Here is a 22,230-nt window from a genome sequence, read left to right as displayed (position 1 = left end):
GCTTTCTTATATTTCACACAATTATGTATAAAACATTATATAAGTAGATTTTTGACTTTTGCATTTAACACATCTGTTTATTGTTATACTATGTTATATTAGATGCTATGCAAAAAAGCTGCGCTTATTTAGAGAACTCTCTTAAAAAGTGTTGATTAACTGCAATCGGTATAAGAGTTTATAAAATGGTTTGTTTTTCAATTACATTCATAAATTTGATAGATCAGTAGTCTTTTGCGATGTCATCGGTACCGTTTTGCAATGGTTCAAATCCGCACCCTTAACACCAATATATTTTTAACTTTTTCAATCTGGTCATATATATTTATCACAAAAAAATAAATATAGCAAAAAAGACTTATTTTAGTAAAGATTAAAGTTTTTTCTAGCTACGGACTTTTCTTTTTTTATTATTTTTTGCCTCCAAAGTAGCACCTTCTGGAATAACAGGACTGTCTTATTTATCTTTTTCTTTATTCAGCTTCAGGACTGTCTTATTTATCCTTTTCGTTATTCAGTTTCAGATTAATTTTTTTTTCAGACCTATTAGTACTAATTCCCTGAGCACATTAATAATAAAGTATCTTAATCATCACACATATGCAACAAGTTTCGGCGCTACTTCAGCTTCTTTCGCCCACCCCCACCCCCCTCTCCCTCTTATTTTGTTGTTGAATATGATAGAGAATTGTATGCTGATTAAAAATCGTTGAAAACATAGGTCTGAAAATTAACAGAAAGTGCTCTAATTCGATATTAAAGTTTCAAAAATTTCACTATAAAACGCTAATATTCCTCATTTTTAATTCCAAAGTTTACGTTTAGAAATCGATCGTTTTGAAAATCTTATTTTAACTTCGCAACCCGGTTTTCATTGGAATAAAAATATATTTTTTTTTAATTAAATTAAATTTTTTTAATGAAAATATATTTTTTAATTAATTTTTTTTTAATTCTTTTAAGATATTGCTTTTTAGATAAACATACATCGACTGACAAATAGGGATTGGTACAATTAAATGCACATACATCAATTGAAAAATATAGGTTTGCGCAAATAAATGTATACGTTTTGGGTCAGGGTTAGCATTAGGGCCAGAAATCAATCAGAAATTGATGCGTTATGCATTTTTAAACAATTATGCTTTGAAGTATTGATAGAAAACAGGCTTTTTAAAGTTATCTTATAAAGGAATTTAATCATAACCAAGTATGAAAAAGCAGGCGAATATTAGCGTTTTTTAGTGTAGTTGTTTTAATTTCAACATCGAATTAAAGCACTTTCTGTTGATTTTCAGACGATTTTTTTTTATTATGATTCTTAATCAGCATAAAATTCTCTATCACAATCAACAATACAAAAAGGGAAGGTGGAGAAACTGCAATAGTGCCACAAATTTATCCCGGTGTTTTGATGTCTTAAGAATTATTAGGTTTTTTAAAAATGCTTTCTTTTGTTATAGTGTATAATATCTTTACTTATGTTATGTATAAAATATCTATAAAACTTCATAAGTGCTTTATTTTGTATTTTAAAAAAATTAAAAAAAAAGTTGCAAGTGGTAGAATTCGAAGCGTGACATTTTCAATAAAAAGCTCTGCCAGCTAACCACCCTGCCTCGTTGTCATGTTGACTAATGAAATTTTTAAAACTATATAATAAATAAAAGACTTAAAAAACGGACATAAATTTCTGTAGTATCTGAATTTGGACATTTATCCCTCATTTTTACGATGATAAAGTGTTGTTTATTTTTTTTTTTAATGAAGTTTGATTGAGTGTTACGCAAATATTGTAAAAATCGCTCCTATACAGTATGGACATCTCCGATTTACCTCTTGAACAATTCGGCCATTTCTAGTTTACCCCTGGTGACCCCTTTTTTCACATCGAAATTTAGATGTGATTTAACTTTTTTTGACATCCATCTTTTAAAAGGTGCTCCAACTTACCTACAACATAGTAGGGATAATAACTCAAAAATTGTTAACATGTGACATCACTGGTAATCCCCTTGGACCCTTCAAATGATATAGATCAAAATTAAGGAGATGTTACCACAACGCAGTTTTCAAGTGATAGTAAAACTGTAAAACTTGATAATGTTTTAGCATGTTTTAACATGTGCCAAAGTCTGATTTTTACTTACATTGTAAACCTTAGTTTAGACTTTTTGAATAATAAAAATATCATATAGAAAATATACAGCTGCCAAAATATCAAAATGTTTTACAACATACAGAAGTTTTGGTGTAATTTTTAAAAATAGTTGTTTATGAAAACTTTTTTTGAAGCTGTTGTTTATCTTTAATAAAAATCATACATTGTTTTTAGTTGTCTGTTTGTTATCAATTTTGTTTTTCAACTTCTTTGGAATGTCAGTTACTCGTTCATTAACAGGTATTTTTATTATTAATAAAAAGATTAGAATAAACATTTTGAAATCAAATTTATTATAACAAACGCTCCTATTTTGTTACTTTGTAGCTGTGCATCGAACATTTCTCGACGCATGTCGCTCAGTTATTGTTTGGTTGTGCAGTATTATAGTATACTATTCAACAAATAAGGTTTGTGATTTAGTTATAAAACACAGCATTTAATTACTACTTTTTTTTTAATTTCTTGTTTTTAAAATTAACATAACTCCTCCTACACCTATGCATTATTGTACTATTATTTAACAATTCAATTTAAAATGACACTGCATTGTGAAATCTTTTGCATTTTATCATGATTTATAGACTTTCTCAAGTCTTTTTTTTAGAAATATGGTGAGAAGTTTGACGAGAAATGGGGTTTACTTCAGAGTAAGTTTTGTTTCTTGTGTTTTGATTTATATCGGATATTAAATCCAGTTTTTTTTTTATTATATTGATCTATAAAGAAGTTTTCCGTTTTTCAAACTTCTTTTTGTTAAAGAAATGCAGGCGCAACTGCTACTGACGCAACTGCTACTGACGCAACTGCTACTGACGCAACTGCTACTGACGCAACTGCTACTGATGCAACTGCTACTGACGCAACTGCTACTGACGCAACTGCTACTGACGCAACTGCTACTGACGCAACTGCCACTGACGCAACTGCTACTGACGCAACTGCTACTGACGCATATTTTAGATAAAAACAGCTACTAGCTTTTGTTTGAACATGAACTGGCTGTGAGAAAAAGTTTACAAAACATGAATATATATCATAAAATTTTAAGTTTTTTGTTCATATTCAATTGCACTGTGTTTTTGGAATATGAAGTTCTTCTAATGTAAAAAACTTCAAATAGAACTTCTAAAAATTTTTTTATATAAATCAAGATTTGGTAATTGCAATGTATGAAATTGTAAAAGACATAATACATTAAAGAAACTGTGTGGTTTTATGAAATTGCAGTATCATCTTTAGGAGTCATAAAATTGTCATAATATTTTTGTTTTGATCCTCAGACAAATTTTTTGCTTTAAAACCATCTTTTTCGATTAAATTTAAATTCCTGCTGCGAACCCAATTGAAAGCTAACTTATATTTGATCCCTAAATTGTGTGCCAATCGTCAATTCTCTCAACACATTTAGCAACTCTTCTTCTATTATTTGGTGAAGATCAAGGCCTTGGACAATTTTTTTTGATATTTGAGCTAAGCATCTTTGAAACACGAAAAAAACTTCATATTTAAGTATGTTCATATATATATAAGGAATCAGGATGCTATGCAAAAAATTGCGGTGATTGGAGACTGGGATCAACAAAAACTCCAAAATGTTACCCCCTCCCCACAGCCCCAAATAAGAGGGCAATGAATCAAATTTGTTTTTGTTTTTTTCAATCTTAAACCTCATTTATATTTATCGACAAATTTCAAATTTGATTCAATAATCTTATGTTGATCGGCTTTTATGATCTTATAAAGTTTACAGCCCCCTCAATTTGAGAGAGGGTGTAAACTATAGATAAGGTCATAAAAACCGAACAACAAGAGATAATTGAATCAAATTTGAAATTTGTCGAAGAATATGAACTAAGATTGAAAAAAAAAAAAATAACAAATTCGACTCATTGCCCTTCAATTTGGGGCTGGGGGGGAGGGGCTAACGTTTTGGAGTTTTTGTTGTTCCCAGTCTCCAATCACCACAATTTTTTGCATAGCATCCTCATCCATTATATGTCATACTTAAATATGGAGTTTTCTAAATGTTTCAAAGTTGCTTAGCTCAAACATCAAAAAAAGTTGTCTACGGCCTTGAAGATAAAACATATTGTTTTCTTTCAACGTATTTGGTAGTATGTATGTCATGCCAACAAATTTGACAAATTCGTTCTGGTTGTTCCAAAAGCAGATGTAAGCAAATTTGGTGAAGTAAATGCTGATACGAATTAAATTTAATAGCAGACTTTCAGGTCATAATGTATTGGCAAACAACACAATGATCTTTCAATTTCATTATTATTGCTGGTGCACACAAATCCTTATTTTGATGTTTTTAACTTATTCAAAATCAAAATCCTGAAAATCTTTTATAATGAACCCACTATTGTAAAAAAGTGTAGTATTGCTTAATGTCATGACCCAGAAAAATCTCTCGGGGCATAATTGAACTATCATTGGTGGTAACTGGGATATAAGTCCCTAAACCTGTTTACACCGTCAGTGAAAAAAATCCATTTTCAAATTTTGCATAAAATTGTATTAAAATACATAGTTGAAAAATAACTAACAAAGTTGGTTTCATAAATTTTTATTCATCCCAAAAATATATCAAAAATACTTATGCAGTAAATAACAATTTAATTTAAATCTGACAATTTCAATTCTAATTGCTTTTTTGTTTTTATTGTTTTGAAATACTGTTTTGTAATATTCCTAATCAATTTTTTTGCTGTTCAAGTCTGTGATGGTACTGAATGATGGGTACTGAAAAAATGATGAAATGTTTCAGTTGCTTGCTCTGAATAAACTTCCGAAAAGCTATTGTGACTTCCGATGAATTGGGGGACATAGTGAATGACAGCATGAACATTGGGAGTGATGATGGCGTTCTAAAGTTATAAATAGGAGACTCTGAATTGCTTAATTTTTGCAGCATAACTGTCATTAAGGGCTTTGCCAAAACAAGATAGACAACAGCATTGAGCTTTCTTAGTGTGCCAATAAAGAGAACAGCTGGAAAAAAACAGTACTGCTTGGCCGATCTCCCAAAAGCGTCAACATTTTTCGAAGGCTTCCTGCACTCATTTCAACCCAGTTGTCCAACATGAAATAACTGCTCACACCAAGAGCATGGGTGTGCACTAGAATATGCTTGTAGACAATAAATGATATTTACCAGCTTAATATCGCAGGAAACAGCAAAGGGAAGTTCTTCAAGATCAAAAACTTGTTTGATGTTGCTATAGTTTTTTTTAGTTAGAGATCTTCAGAAATTGCAATCAGTATTTGACGCTTACTACGAGAATCTTTGGCCAGAGAATTGGTGAGAAGTTATTTTGATGGTGGAGATTGTGAATCCTAATCTTTTTCCATAATTCCATAGCTAAGTTTTAGAAAATCACCACCACCATCCACTCCCAACTTCACAGTGCACAGTGGGTCAAAAGTGACATTTTCTAGCCAAAACCTCTAAAACCAAATATTATTTTTTTAATTAGAAACAGTTTATTATATTGAAAAACATAATTTGTGGAATAAATAACATTTATTTTTTAAAAACTTCAAATTTTATTACATAATTACGCAAATTATTAAAAAACTCATTTATTTTCCATTAATAAAAAATTCCGTTTTTACCCAACAAAATTAAGGATATTATTTAAATTTATGTTTTACACAGAGTATTCTATCGTTGGCTCTTGCAATAGTTCAAGTACACCAGATGGTAGACTTTTTTTTTATTACGTATCTTCTTTCTTAATGTGCAAATTAAAGGATCAGATGCACATAAAAGACGATGAAAAAAGTCTAAATTGTTTTTTTTCCGATCGCATTTTCTTGTAAAATTTTCACGAAAAATCTTAAAAACCTTATTGGTAGCCTCTTGAGCCTCTTCAGAAAACATACCTAATGGAAGAGTAAATAGTTCGATGACTTCATAGCCATGAATCAAAATCTTATGAAGTGTTTGGGTCATAGGATACCAAGGGTACAGGAATACATAGAGCGAAGCAGTTTCCCAATAGAATATTTTAAATTTGGATGAGTTAGTTTCAGAACCACTTGATATTGTGGCCAGAATAATATGAAGCCTTTTCATAAGATCTACATCGATGTTCATTATACTAGCTGAGACATCGTATTGCTGAAAAAATTGCCTAGCTGTGTTGCCATCGTTTGATATACCTGCCCCACCTATTCTCGGTTGGTCTATGACAAGACCTATCCTTGTTCGAAATTCAGCACAGACTTCAAGCTTTCTCAGTTTAACAATGTTTTTTTTGTCTTGATTTCTAGCCTGCCACTTCATATTCGGCATCTTATAAGAGATATGGAGCATACATTCTAAAAACCTTATCCAAGCATGCAAAGTTGAAACGCCGTGTTTTATATTGCCTTCTAAAGTTTTTTTTTTGAACAACTAAAGATAAATTGTTCATTTCGATTGGAGATGCACCACACACTGAACAGCATTGGTATGAGTTGGTTGCTGTGGAAATAATAGTTTGAATTTTTCCATCTATCATTGCTAAATTTACAATATGTTGTATTTCAACTTCTTTTGTTGTACCGTCCTCCAATAAAACAGGTACAACAGATAATGTTATCTCTTTAATAGAAGCCATAATTGACTCATATTCTGCAAGAATTACTTCATTTGGTTCTTTTCTATATTTAAATCTCAGAGGTCTGCAGTAATTAGTTGACGATGGTTTCGGATTTCTCCAAACAACCTGTTTTTTGTCATCTTTGAAACAATATAGTTCTAGAGGAACCAAGCAAGTTATGAAAAGTGATTCATCTGTATGAAGTTCACTAGAAACATCTGACAGTTGTTTATAAACAGATTGTCCTGTTGCACCATCAAAGCCAGCTTTTTTATATTATAAATAGTTTAGTACAATCTTTAAGCACAGGTGTGTTTACAAGTAACATTGTATTAGATATTTATTGTTACACATTAAATATCTAATACAATGTTACTTGTAAAAACTGGAATAGGGTGGCCTCCTATTATATTAGGTCTACTATGACGAACTGTTCCATAGGGTGAAGATTCCTTGTTGGCAATGACTGATGCTGCAACTCTTTTAGCTCCCACAGAGTCCATTAACACGACTTGTGCTAAGTTCTTTTGAAAGGTAGACTTTAAGCAGTTATGTGGAAGACCAGAAACTTGTCAACAATTAAAAAGCATTGAGAACATCTTCTTTCAACTGAGTTCTGGTTTGCTTCAGGTTTTTGGGTTGCCTAGACTGGATGTGAAGTATTGTGCTTTGCTTTGCCAACTGAGCAAATCAATCAAAAACTAAATCTCTTGTAATAGGACTGACTTTGATGGGGGAAAAGTCATATAGCTGTGGTTGAGTTTAAAGCTTTCTCTTCTCAAGCCTCCTAATGTTGTCACAAATGCCATTTGGGACTTTTGGATCATTAAAACCAATTGGCAGCTTTGGATTTTGTTGCACTTTTTTTGTCAGCTGTTGCTGGTTAAAAAGCAACTAGCCTTGCCAAGACACAAGAAGCAAACAGTATTCCTGCTCTTTTTGGTTTTTTTTTGCTTATTTTGGCTTTTTTTCTTTTTCTTTATTTAAATGCCAAATCAATGAAAAACATGAATGTACAACTTATGCTCAAGCTTCTTTCCATAATTTTATTATAATAGTTTATATAAAAGCAATTTCGATTTTTTAAATTTTATTGGTACAGGTAACTCGTATTCTTTTTTAAACTAAAAATATTTAACAAGTTTCTATTTATTATTTTTTTTTTTTGATTCTATTTTCGGTGCCCCAAGAAGTCCTAACGGTCTTGTCACAGAGCACCGCGGAAGTGCATTTAACCAGGAAGTTCACGCCTCCTTCCTTACCGTGACGCGAAAATATGCCCAGAACTCGTTTCGAACCTGGATCTCCTGCTTATAAAGCAAGCGTTCCAACCACTGCACCACGGCCGCACAGGGTTAGGGTTAGGGTTAGGGTTTTCAGACAATTTATTTAACACCACCTATCAAAATTTATGATGAGGATGAAAGTTATATAAAATTAAGTTTTATTGCTCTAGAGTTAAATATATTGCAGTTTTTTTACTTCCGTTTTATGCAAGTTTGAAAATGGATTTTCATCCACGGACGGTGTAACCAGATTTAGGGACATATTTCCCAGTAACTACCAATAATAGTACAATCATACCCCTAAAGGATTTTTTTGGAACATGACCTCAAGCAAAATATCATTTTTTTTACAATAGCGAGATAAAAATTAAGCTAACGATGTAAAAAACTTAAAGTATTCCGTTATAAAAATAAAGTGCGTTATATCTATTATATACGAAGATCACAGTTGTTAAAAATGCATATCTAATTTTTATAAATTCATATTTAAATAGAGTGTATAAAGGAAGATCACTAAAAAGAAGTATATTGTTAAATCTTCGATTGTAAAAATGAGTTTTTTAAGCTTTCGTTTAAAAGTAAAGTAGTTACTTTGATGAATAAAATACTCAGTAAAATCCTTTAAAAATATTTTATTCCATAAGAGTGGTCCGTGATAATCAATACAGATCAACACAAAATTTAAAAAGATTTGTTTGAAAAATGCCTGCTTAATAAAATTATTTATTGAGCAGTCTATTTTTCAATTAATAATAGTTGCATAAAATGTATTTATTTTTATCCTTTGATGAATATTAACTATGGAAAGAAATCGGGGATGATTTGGTTTTACATATAAACATAGAATATTAAAAATATTAGGCATATGTATTAAAAACTTTCTTTTCAAATAATAGAGGCTTGACATGAGTATAACGGTCTTTAAAATAAATAAGACGTGCTACATGCTTCTGCTGACAATGAAGAGGTTTAAGTTTATTTTTATTTGTATTGCCCCAAGCAATGTTTGTATAGTTTATGTGACGATGAATAAATGAATGATGTATTTGTACTATAGTATGTTTATTTAAAACATTTCTTGCTTTGTACAATATTCCTATACTTTTTGAAATTTTACTTGATAAGTTTTTAATGTAACTTTTTCATGTAAGATTTTCATCTATACAAACACCCAGAAAGTTGGTTACTGTTACTTTTTTAATTGGTATATTGTCAATAACAAGTTGAGGCATGTTAATTGGCAGTTCATGTTTTTTAAAAAGAAAATGGAAAAAAATCCATTGAGTTTTATTAATGTTCAGAGATCATTAATATAAATAAGGAAAAGAAGAGGTTATAATATGGATCCTTGAGGAACTCTACATTTAACAAATTTGATGAAAATGTTTTATTGGTGTTAACAAATTGTTTACGATTAAATAACTATTCAACCATTTTAAAACATTGTCTGTTATACCATAATATTTTATTTTTTTAGCAAGAATTTTATAATCAATTGCATCAAACGTTTTTGCTAAATCTATAAATATTCCCAATGTGAATTTAGAATTGTTAAATAAGTCTGATATACTTCTTGTAAGCTTGATAATAGCATGCTCTGTTGAATTATTTTTATTTTGAATCCATATTGCATGTTATATAATAATTTTTTTGCTAAAAGGTGATTGTATATTCTGTTGTGCAAAATTCTTTCTAAAATTTTAGAAAAAACAGAGAGGATGAAAACTGCACGATAGTGTTTTGCATTAGTTTTTTCTCCTTCTTTAAATGTATGAATATTTTTTGCTATTTTTAAATCATTAGGAAAAAATTCCTAATTAATAGAGTATTTAAAAATTTGTGCAGTATTTATTATGTTATTAATGCAGATATAGCAGCATTCTTAACTTCGTATCATATTGCAGCCTTAGCCATATTAGTTAAGTCTTTGTAGTATTTTTCAATAATTATTTGCACTTCAAACTCGTCACTTTCAGCTGTATTTAAACTTGAGGATGCAACACTAAAACTTTTGTTTCAATCAACTTCTTATGATATTTAAAGATTTCTCTGCTTACTTTCCTCACAGAGACAAGTTGTGTGTTTCATTGTGCACTCACTTTTCCGACATCCAGCTTGCTAAATGTTAATTGTTATACTATTAAATCAAAATCATTTTAAAATATTTGTTGCATAGGCTTCTGCAAACCATAGAAGATGGAGTGAGGCCCAGGAAAAAAAAATTTTATAGAATTTCTATAAACTTTTGGAACATATGGTCTATAGAAATTCTATAGAATTTTATAGAATTTCTATAGACCATAAAGGCGTGAATTTTTATTTTATAGAAAAAAAAGTCTTATAGCAATTTCTATAGAAATTAATAGACATTGTATAGAAATTTTATAGCATTTCTATATAATTTATATAGGCCATATGTTTCAAAAGTTTATAGAAATTCTATAGAACTTTTTTTCCTGAGGGGGGGGGAGGGGTTTATCACTTGACATTTTTTTAATGTTAAGTGATAAAACACTTATCACTTAGCATTAAAAAAAATTGTTTTAAATTTAGATTTATCTATCTTTACAATCATCTATAATTGGATGATCACACTGATAAGCAGACAGATTGAATAACATTTCCAGTTTTTTTTCTAGCAAGCTTATACTGAATGTATGGTGTCTAGATTGAAACTGCTCTCTAAAAATAGCACTTTTTGAAATGTTCTGGAAATTTTATTTGCCAATGGTTTTTCTTTATTAAAGGATAAAGAAACTGACTATTGTCATGGTTGATACAGAGTCAATTTTCTGTACATTAAATTAATCTTCCTTAAACCTGTAATTTAATTGTAAGTATTGAGTGAGTTGTTTGTAAGTTGGTAAATCGCTCACCTGTAATTCAATGGGTTTTCTACTAAATCTTTCACTAATTTACGATAAACTTGCTATTTTAATTTATACGAGTTTTGTTTGAAGCCTTTGTTGGTCTTTTAAACCTTTTTGAGCTTATGTTGATATCACAAAATGAATTTATCATACAATTAAAAAAATAAAGCGAGAATCTTCCATTTAACTTATTAAAGTATAATATTTTTTGGAAATTTGAACATGGTATAAACAATTATTAGTGCTATGTACTATTGAGCTATGTATTATTGAGCTATTATTAAGTTATTATATTATATGTAGTATTATTATACTATATATAGTATTATTGTATTATATATTACTATTATTAAGCTATTATTTAGTAATATTGAGTTTTAAATCTAATTTTTAATAAGTTACAAATCCAAATAAAAGCATCCCAGCAAACAAAAAGACATCTTTTAGCTGTCTTAAAGGCGTCTTTTCAAATTTAAAAATACGTCTTAAAGAAATCTTATAAAAGTCTACGTTGTCCGTTGAAAAGACGTCTTGTTCGAGATTGCTTAAAGACGCCTTACTCTAGGCAGATTTAAAACGTCTTATTTAGACGCCCTAAAGACGTTTTTTTCAAACGTCTTTTATTCTCTTTTTAGACGGCTTTTGGGTTTTTTGTTAGCTAAAAATTAGCATCTAAAAGACGTCTAAAAATGCTTAACTTTGTCCATCAAATAGACGTTTTATAGAATACTGCTTAAATACGTCGTACTCAAGACAGCTTAAAGCTTTATTAAGTTAAACTTTAAGAGAACTGTATATCATTAAGTAATGGTATAAATAAGTTGTCACTTCCAATATTGACAACATTAAATATAACATAAAGCAAACTCATAAATTAATGTTGCATTTTATAGTAACGTAAAAAATTTTAAAAAAAGGAAACAATTTAATATGCGATGAAGCATTTTTACAAAACCGTCCAATTTGGGGACTAATATCAGCATTTGAAACCTTTTCAAATCTTCTCTTTACAACTTTTTAAAATAAAAAAAATTGTCCTTATATTTGCCAAGTAATAAAATGTAAACTTGCCAAATATTTTTATCGAACAAAAATCTTAAAAATAGTTTTAACTTAACATAGATTTTTAATTAAATATTAAAAATACTTTTAAAAAAGTTAGTATTTTATTAGGGTTAAAAATTTCCCGGCAATTTTCAACTCGGGATATTTTGGATATTTCGGAAATTTTCAAAAAAAGGTAAACTATTTTATAATTAATGGTTAAAACTTTATGTCTTATTTAAGCAGTTGTTATAGACAATTTTATTGTAAAATATTGTGAAGTAGATTATAAAAATTTTAGAAAGATCCCTTTGAAAAACACTTTTTTTGGTATTTTGTAGAGTTTTTTTTATCACAACTTTAAGTGGCAACTATGATAATTCGTTTTCAAAGTTTTCTGAAATTGTTTTATCCCGTTATTTGCTAAGCATAATGATGCACATTGCTTTAGAATGCTTTGCTTCAGGCTTGACATAATTTGCACCGCTATCCCTAAATGGAATGGGGCTAATTTAATAGATATTTGTCAATATCTATTAAATTAGCCTACAAATTACTGAAAACTGTAAAACTGTATATAATATATATTAACTGTAAAATTATATGTAATACAGAGGCGTAGAAAGAATTTTTTGGTTTCCGCCCCCCCCCCTGCCCCAAACGTGAGAGCAACAAATTGGTGAAGTATTTTTTGTACTATACTTAACTAGACTTATATTCATCGATAAATTTTAAGTTTCATAGTATTATCTATTAGCGTTTAAAAATTATTACCATATAAAATTTGCAACCCCCTCAAATTGAGGGGGGCTTAAACTTTATATGGTCATAATTTTTGAGCGCTAAAATATTTTAAAATGAAATCTAAAATTTATCGATGAATATAAGCCTAGTTAAGAATAGTACAAAAAATACTTCATCAACTTGTTGCTCTCACGTTTGGGGAAGGGGGGGCGAAAATTTTGGGGCTTTTTTGTTCCCAGCCTCCAATCATCGCATTTTTTTGCAAACCCTCATTATTTGACATAAGTATAAACATATAAATGTTTGGAGTTTGCTCCATGTCTGGAAGTTACCTATCTCGAACACCAAAAAATTCTTTCTACGCCTCTGATGTAATATATAAGTAAAATAATATATATAAAACATAAAGATATATATAAAAAAATTTGATTTAATATTTACAGTATCTTATAAGTTTTTCTTAATTTAAAGACGTTATTGATAAATCAAAGGCAAAAAGTAAAGAAAAATTCGCGCTAAATTTGAACTACGTAAAAATATAGTCAGCGATAAAAATAAAGAACTATTGATTTTGAGGTCATAAATTCCACCGCTATGTTTCAATAAAAGCTTTTAAGACTTAAGTCTCACTCGCCAAAACCTTGCTATCGCACTTTTGACTTTTATTATTATTATTATTATTATTATTGTTATTATTATTATTATTATTATTATTATTATTATTATTATTATTATTATAAGGTGCCCCAAGAAGTCCTTAAAGTCTTATCACAGATCATCGCGGATGAGCGTTACTTTCACGCCTTCTTCCGATGTCGCAAAACTTGCCTAGAGGAGCGATTTGAATCACATATCCTATGTTTCTAAAACATGTGCGCTATCGCGCGCCACAACTGCTCATTTTGTAATCGAGTTTATAAATCAACAAATTAAAAAATGAGGAGGAGGGGAAACAAACCCGTAAAATGTATCGTTTCTTAAAAATTAAAAAAAGGTCCTTAAAAACTATAATTCACCCAGCTAAATTTTGTCAAATACCCGACTTGCTGACTAAATTCGTCAAAAAACCGAATATAACTTGAAAGTCGCCTTCTTTGTAGGGGTATAACACCGCTTCCCCACAAATACTCCCGCTAAAATCATCCTTGTATGCAATCTTTACATATAAAAAATCATTGTGTTTTTTTAAAACACTCTTTAAAGTAATACACAATAAAATTTGTTAATCTTACAAAGATTTTATTCTCAGTATTTGGTAAATATTTTACGTCGTAGTTGAAGTAGTTGAGAAGTAAAAGCTAGAAATATGTTATACACAAGCTCAAAAGACAAGCTAACTCGGAAAACATCTACTTTTTGTTGTTTCACAAAATTAATGTAAATTAAAAGTAACATATAACAAAGTAACTTTATAACAATGTATTATTATAATACTGTAAATTATAATAATGTAAATTAAAAGTAACATATAACAACATATAACAAGCGTTTTATTGCTTTTTTAAAAAATTGCGCGATTCTTAAATTTACTATAAAAACTTGACTAAAAGGTGCGCATTTTTCGCTTGTGGGTCTTTATTTTATATTTTTATGAAGTATTTAAAGAATACCCAAATACTACGATCATAAAACGCATATTTTTGAAACAAAGAAATAAATTTTATAAAACTATTTAATAACTATAAGTTTATTGCAATAAAAAAAATTGAAAATTTCCCGGAAAATACCAGAAAATTCACTGAAATTTTTCTCCATATTTTATTAATAATAGTATTTGTTCTGTTTTTTACCTTCTATTACATCCTATAGTTAGTTTGATGATTAACCAATCTTTCCATAAGAACCTTTAAAGTTTAACTGCGTCAACAATATAAACTATTTGTAAATAATTTATAAAACATAATGAATAAATAACACAATTAATGAAAAATAAACAGTTTATTATATTTAATTATATTTTATTTTCAATAATATATATATATTTATACTTTATATTATAAATATATTATTATATTTAATTATATTATATTTAATATATAATTATATTTACTACAAAAAAATACAAAAAATGGTTGCTATATATTAAAATGTAACTAAAAATACTTATTCATAACCGATTTCGTCAGCTGTTTAAAATCTTCGGCACCTAAAAAACTCATTTGTTTAACCTAAATGAAAAAAATTTCAAAATTAAAATAACAAAGTTAGATTAAAATAATTATTTTGATTTTTTAATATGTAAAGACAAATATTTACCAAATCAAGTCGAATCGAATTATCCTCTAAATAATTGATGAAATTCTTCTACTCGGCAATAGTTTCTAACTGCATGACTGCTAAATTACTACAAAGTTGTTTATTTTTTGCAATAATAAGCTCCTGGTATTTAGGAGTCTTTCATAACATCTTGAACATCATATGCTTGTACTCTAAGTTATATAATGAAAATGAAAGAAAAAATATATAGAATGCAAAATATTTATACGAAGTCAAAATGATCAGCATCTATTGTTTTTACCTCAAAAAATCATACCTAAAATAATCTTGTGATGCACACTCTTCAAATTTTATTGCTAATGAAAAATAAAATAATTGCTTAAGGGCTTACTTCCAACTTCCATAGGAAACTAAATTATAACTAATTTCTCAGGTCCAAAGGGTTCGATCATAGTTTTTACTTTTTCGTTTGATTTCTGATTCTTTTTTTTTTTTGTAGTATTGAGTAAGAGATGAAACTAATGCAAATATATAATATAATATATATATATATGTATATGTATATTTATATATGTATATGTATATTTATATATGTATATGTATATATATATATATATGTATATGTATATGTATATATATATATATATATATATATATATATATATATATATATATATATATATATATATATATATATATATATATATATATACATATATATATAAAAGTATATAAGTATATATATATATACAAATATATTTATATAATATATATATATATGTATATATATACATATATATATATAAACATATATATATATATACATATATATATATATATATATATATATATATATATATATATATATATATATATAAGTGTATATATATATATATATATATATATATATATATATATATATATATATATATATATTCATATATATATTTATATATATATATATATATGTATATATGTATTTATATATATGTATTATATATGTATGTATATATATATATATATATATATATATATATTTATATATGTATATATATATATATATATATATATATATATATATAAATATTTATATATATATATATATATATATATGTAAGTATACATATATATATATATATATATATATATATATATATATATGTATATATATATATATGTAAGTATACATATATATATATATATATATATATATGTATACTTACATATATATATATATATATATATATATATGTAAGTATACATATATATATATATATATATATATATATATATATATATATATATATATATATATATGTATATATATATATATGTAAGTATACATATATATATATATATATATATATATATATATATATATATATATGTATATATATATGTAAGTATACATATATATATATATATGTATACTTACATATATATATATATATATATATATATATATATATATATATATATATATATATATATATATATATATATATATATATATATATATATATATATATATATATATATATATATATATATATATATATATTAGGGTGATGACTTTTATACAACCTCGTTTCCCTGTATCATAATTTGATGAGCTTTCATTTAAGACTAATTAAAATATTACATTTAAGGCGATTTGATAAAAAAAACATCACGCACAAAATGATTTTGAGAATTTTATTTATTAGCTTTTTGGCCAAATTTTTGAAGTCACTGTAAGCAAATACAAAATTGAACAAAAGCTGTAGAATCACATGCATACAACATTATATAGGATCATCAAACGCCCAAGGCAGTCAAATATTCACGAAAATGTCATTAGAGAGGATGAATCTCAGTGGACGGTTGTCCTTGTTGCGGCAGAGGTTCTGCAATTCTTGCAAAACATTGATGGCACGCTCGCAGCACTAGTTGCTTCAGGCAATGTTGATTGGAGAGTCATCTGCTTTCCAGTGGGTTTTGAAGCAATTGAGAGCTTTTGGGTAGTCATTTAGAGCTTCAGATAGTTCTTCAAAATCTTTAACGCGTAATAATTGACTGCTGAACCAATGGTCAACCCATGAGTAAGAAAGGAATGAACAGATTTTACGCAACCTGATCCGGGTTTCTGGCATCAGAATAAACGCAACTCTTTTCTCTTCAAACATTTGCTGCAGCCGAACAACAACGCCTGTCTTCTTGCCGTTATTCACGTTTGTTGTGTCGGCAACAATCATTACAACTGATCCCCACAGGTTGAACTCCTCTAACACATCCTGGGGTCCTTCTGCGATTGTTTGAGCTTTCCCATCTTTCAATTTTAACGCAGTCAACTTAACTTTTTTAGATTCATTCTTGAGGACCACGACCTGATATTCAAAGCCTTCAATGTGTTTGCCGTCAAAGTATATGCTCCACTTCTCCAGATGAAGCGTGCTCACCACGTGTTTCTTCACTTGAACAGCTCTCGTGTAGATACCCTTGTGGATTGCTGATTGGCATGAAGTTGGGATTTAAATGCCCTCACCAGAAAGATGGCGGCACACCACTGCTGCTCCATAGGACGGCAGCTTTGAGCATGTAACAAGACGTCTTGCTATGCCTGTTGGGTTATGTTTCTTTTTGCTTATTGATGCTGCATTGTCATCCTCCCAAAGACTGTCCGTACTGTTCTCGGATGAGTCCGTGCTACTTTTGAACAATCAGGTTGCGCTAAGCTGGTAAGTGTGGACACAGTCGCTTCCATTGCCCTCTTTCGCTTGGATGGGTGGATGGTATTGACACTAGCAGGTTTGCTAGTCAAATAATCAACTTGACCTTTGCTCTCAATTTGCAGTTTGTAGGGGTTCTCATCCTCTTTGCACAACCATTCAATTTTCATCTTGGTTATGTCAAATAGTTCATTCAATGAATCATAGTTTTATTTTTTTCTGCAGCGCTCGTAGTCTTTCAGATGTTTTGCGAATGCACAGATGGCTTGATCAGATACATGCGGGAAGTTCAACGTTTTGCTTTATAGGTCTTTAAGTTCTACAGCAATTAAACCGATCCTCTCTCTCTCCGTTCTTTGGCAGCGGATTCAAGAAATTTGAAGCGTTTAAAGACGTGGTTTTTCAGGGGCACGCGACTCCGTTCGCTGAAGGGTACTCCATAAATTGCCACGTTGCCTCTTCTTGATGGGGCTTGAAACTGGAATAAGATTTTTGTTCAGGTTTTCTTGTTCTGCTCCGTCTTAGAAGAGCTCTTCTTGGACGACATGTTGTCTTCTACTCAGCAACTGAAATAGGAAAGGCGTTAAGGTCAATATTAATTACGCAACAAATTAAAGAAACTGTTATTAAGTTTTCAATTGAACTGTTAATATATTTTATTTCAAAAGAAGCGAATAACTATTAAAGAAAATAAAAAAGGCAGACACTAATAAAATATTATATGCTCAATTATAACTTGCGAAAGACTTGAATGTAACTTACCAAATAATACAAGGATCTCTTAATACTCAAACTATAGAGAATGCGCAATAATTAAAATATGGTTATAATAATGCTGACACCAAATTTAGGTAATTAAAACTCAACTACCCGCTTTAAACACCTCGTTTGTATACAAGACTGCAAAACAGTGGAAAAAAATTATAGAACTCTACAGAAGCTTCCCGAACAATTACGACAGCGTGACGTCACTGTCCAGTTACGACAATACGACCATTACGACAATAGTCTATATTAATTATAAAATTTAAACTTGAATAAAACAAACATTTAAACGGTATCAACTAGAAATTATAAACTTGTCGTAAAAAATTATAAACTTGTCGTAAAAATAATTATTACATTAATACGGTATTACACATAATTTATAGTCTCGGCAAAAAACGAATATTTCCACTAAAACGATATACTATTAATTTTTTATGGTTTTTATTTTCTGATGAAACGTCAACTGAATAATCACCCTAGAAACGTCAAAACACAATAGTCAAAAACAATCCACAGAACACTGAAAGGACACTTACCGTACACAGACCTGAACACTGAATGATACTCTCCCCCATAATTCACTTCTCAACACTGGACACTTGCCCTAATATGGTAATTTACCTAGCACTCCCTAGCGGTCAGCGGTGGACTTTGCTCCGTCGGGTCCACGTCTTGAGGATGTATTGTTGAATCTTAGGATGTACCATGAGTCTATCAACGTTGGCTTATGCGGGGAATCGCCTTCGCTGTTGTCGCCGTGCGTACCTGGAAAAGGGTCTGATGGCGCGTTGGGGGAGGGTAGATTAACTAAAATATGGTCACTGGTCAACTTCTCTGGTTAACCCAACATTTACTATATATCCATAAAATTAAAATTCTCTAGCAATTTTTTGTTTGCTATAATCTCTATCTAATTTTATTTTTCTATATCTATTAAAATGAAAATTATTCAGCAACTTTTACAGCTTCCACGGCGATACAATAGCAAAACAAATTTTATAGTGGCATCAGCTATCAATTATGAACTGTTTAAAAACAAATTATTCCGTTAATACGGTAGTAACCATAAACTACGATCTCGGTGTAAAACGAATACTTCCACTAAAACGATAAACCATTAATAATAAGAACTATAACTATAATAAATAAAAATAATAAGTATACTAATATTATGAATATTAGTAATTATAATCCTAATAATCGCAATAATAGTACCTTTAACTATAATCGGAATATTCAGAAGTACGACTACACAGAATAAGGTTTTACAAAGGGACACATAAACCCCCCCTCCTCCTCCCTCTTAGGAATATTCTAAAACATTTGTCTGAAGAATATTGTTGAATAATAATTCCCTTGGAGACAATCGATTATAACGCCTGCCTTGAAAATAAGACCACAAACAAAAAATAATTCCCATGAAAATAAAACCACAAACAAACAAAAAATAATTCCCATAAAAAAAAGCATGAAAAACACACCTGGAGAATTACTCAACTTTTCTGCGGTCGCATACAAAGCTATGATGCGTATATAGAACAATAGACCATTAAAAGTTTACAACAAGATAACAATAGAATCGAAATAAACAAAATATTTAACGTTTATATGTGCGCACGTTTCATGCTCTTCAGATATCTGTTCACAAGCAACAAGAGTACAACCGTAGCATAATTTTGCATACATCGTGTTTTTTTTTTTTGTTTTTTTTTAAATTTTCACAAACGTAATATATCCTTGATTGCTTTTTGTTTTATCGTGACCTTCTACCTTTTAATGGAACCCAACAACCATATGAGCGAACAACTCACCACAACACCCAGCAGAATGGTAAGATAAATATGTTCTATAATAAATTCTTGGGTATATTGAACCGCACCATCACCACCACAACATAACTGACCACCTTTTATTCTCACGTATGACTAGCCTACACTATTATAACTCACCAATAAAATTACCCCATACCATCCCCGGGCGTTATACACACTTAGAATGTATTATAGGATCCATGCACGCCTGAAGACATTTTCATTACGCCAAATAAATTCACCAAACGAAAGAAAACCGAGGTATATGACATACTGAAAGAGGTTGAATCTAGCCAACTCAAAAAAAAAGAAGAAAACTCACAAAAGAAGGACAATGTGGAATTAAATGACGGACTAAGCGATAACCAAGTGCCAGAAACGGTAGGATTTAATATAAATAGGAGACCCCCCGGGTATGAGTTCATCACTCACCTAACCTCACGTGGTAACTAAGCTGTAGGCCATGGAGTTGTTTGAGTACTTTAACTTCTTCGAAACAAGCTTAGACATGGCCCTGATGAGATGAAGGTTTGTAACGTACCACAACTTTCGATCACTGTGATGACCTCAACCCCGAACTCCGCGCGCGCAGCACCATCCCCGATATATACATTTCAATGTTACTATTATTTTACTAATGTTTGAATAGGGCTATTATTTGACTAATGCCTGACTAATATATTTTTATTTTGTACCACTATTGTTTTACTAATATTTATTATCCTGGTATGATAACCATCATTATTACTCAAGCCCTTAGCATGTGTATCGAACATATATTATATAATACATGCGTATATGTATGTAATGTATATATGTATATATATATATATATATATATATATATATTATATATATATATATATATATATATGTATATATATATATATATATTTATATATATATATTCACGCGGATCGAACATATATTATATATTCTATATTTTATATGTATAAAATTATAGATACGCATATATCCCTCGTATCACGCGTATCGAACGTGTACTGTATACTGTATATATAATATTCCCAGTGGGCACAGTACGTTTTTAAAACGTTTTTTGGACGTTTTTTGGACGTTTTTTGGACGTTTTTTGGACGTTTTTATTAGGTTTAAACCTTATAAAAACGTCTAAAAAACGTTTTAAAAACGTACCGTGCCCACTGGGTTGTAGAAAAACATACATCCCCCCGTAAAAAATAATATGAACTGATTGGACTAACCAATTTCATCACATGACCACGATTTGAACCACCCCGACTTGAAAGTGATATAGACCCCTCACATTATCCCATGAGGGAGCCACTAGTTCTTAGACCTCATAGCCCTATCTTTCAGAATCCCCGCAAATAACTACATAATAATATATCCTCCCTGACTGAAACAAAAAGAATCAAGAATCACACTAGGAACACCCATATTTCCACTAAAATAGGAACATCTACATTTCTAATAAAACAATAATAATTTTAAACTATAAACCAAGAATTGAAAAAACGAATATTTCCACCAAAACGGTAGTAATTATAAACCAAAAATTGAAAAAACAAATACTCCCACTAAAACGGTATTATTTATAAACTAAAAACTGGCGGGTAACAAATGTCTCTTCTAAAAACGAGAATAATTACAAGTTATTATAAACTAAAAACAATTTAAATATAATTATAAACTAAAAAGTGAAAAAACAAATATTTCCACCAAAACGGTAATAATTATATACTAAAAATTAAAAAAACGAATGCTTGCACTCTCTAGCACTTATGTAAAACATCTCCTCTCTTCCCTCAGAACTACAACGGCCTGATGTGTTCCAAATAAGTGGTGGAACTTTAATAGCTTCCACTGCGAAACAATAGCAAAATTTGGAAAACAAATTTTTCAACTATAACGGAAAATTCTATAACGAAAAAACTATAACGGAACAACATAAATTGAAAATTAAGGAAAACTAATACTTCCACTTAACCGGTATTAATTATAAACTAAAATACACGAACATTCCCACTAAACCGGCATTAATTATAAA

At 29.4% G+C, this 22,230-nt stretch overlaps 1 protein-coding gene across 2 annotated transcripts in view; it reads left to right on the top strand.

The window, feature by feature from the left end:
- The window catches only part of LOC136086738 (solute carrier family 35 member F6-like), a 145,425-nt gene that overhangs the window by 117,227 nt on the left and 5,968 nt on the right, over positions 1 to 22,230 (top strand). For both annotated transcript variants that reach the window (XM_065809110.1, XM_065809111.1), the window contains exons 11-13: positions 2,336 to 2,401; positions 2,489 to 2,571; positions 2,769 to 2,811. In XM_065809110.1, the coding sequence (XP_065665182.1) occupies positions 2,336 to 2,401; positions 2,489 to 2,571; positions 2,769 to 2,811 (192 nt within the window). The remainder of the gene's footprint in view (positions 1 to 2,335; positions 2,402 to 2,488; positions 2,572 to 2,768; positions 2,812 to 22,230) is intronic.

Source organism: Hydra vulgaris, chromosome 11, assembly GCF_038396675.1.
Source record: "Hydra vulgaris chromosome 11, alternate assembly HydraT2T_AEP".
Classification (NCBI taxonomy): Eukaryota; Metazoa; Cnidaria; class Hydrozoa; order Anthoathecata; family Hydridae; genus Hydra; species Hydra vulgaris.
Note: the sequence above shows the minus strand (reverse complement) of the source record. Positions and strands in the feature narration are given on the sequence as shown.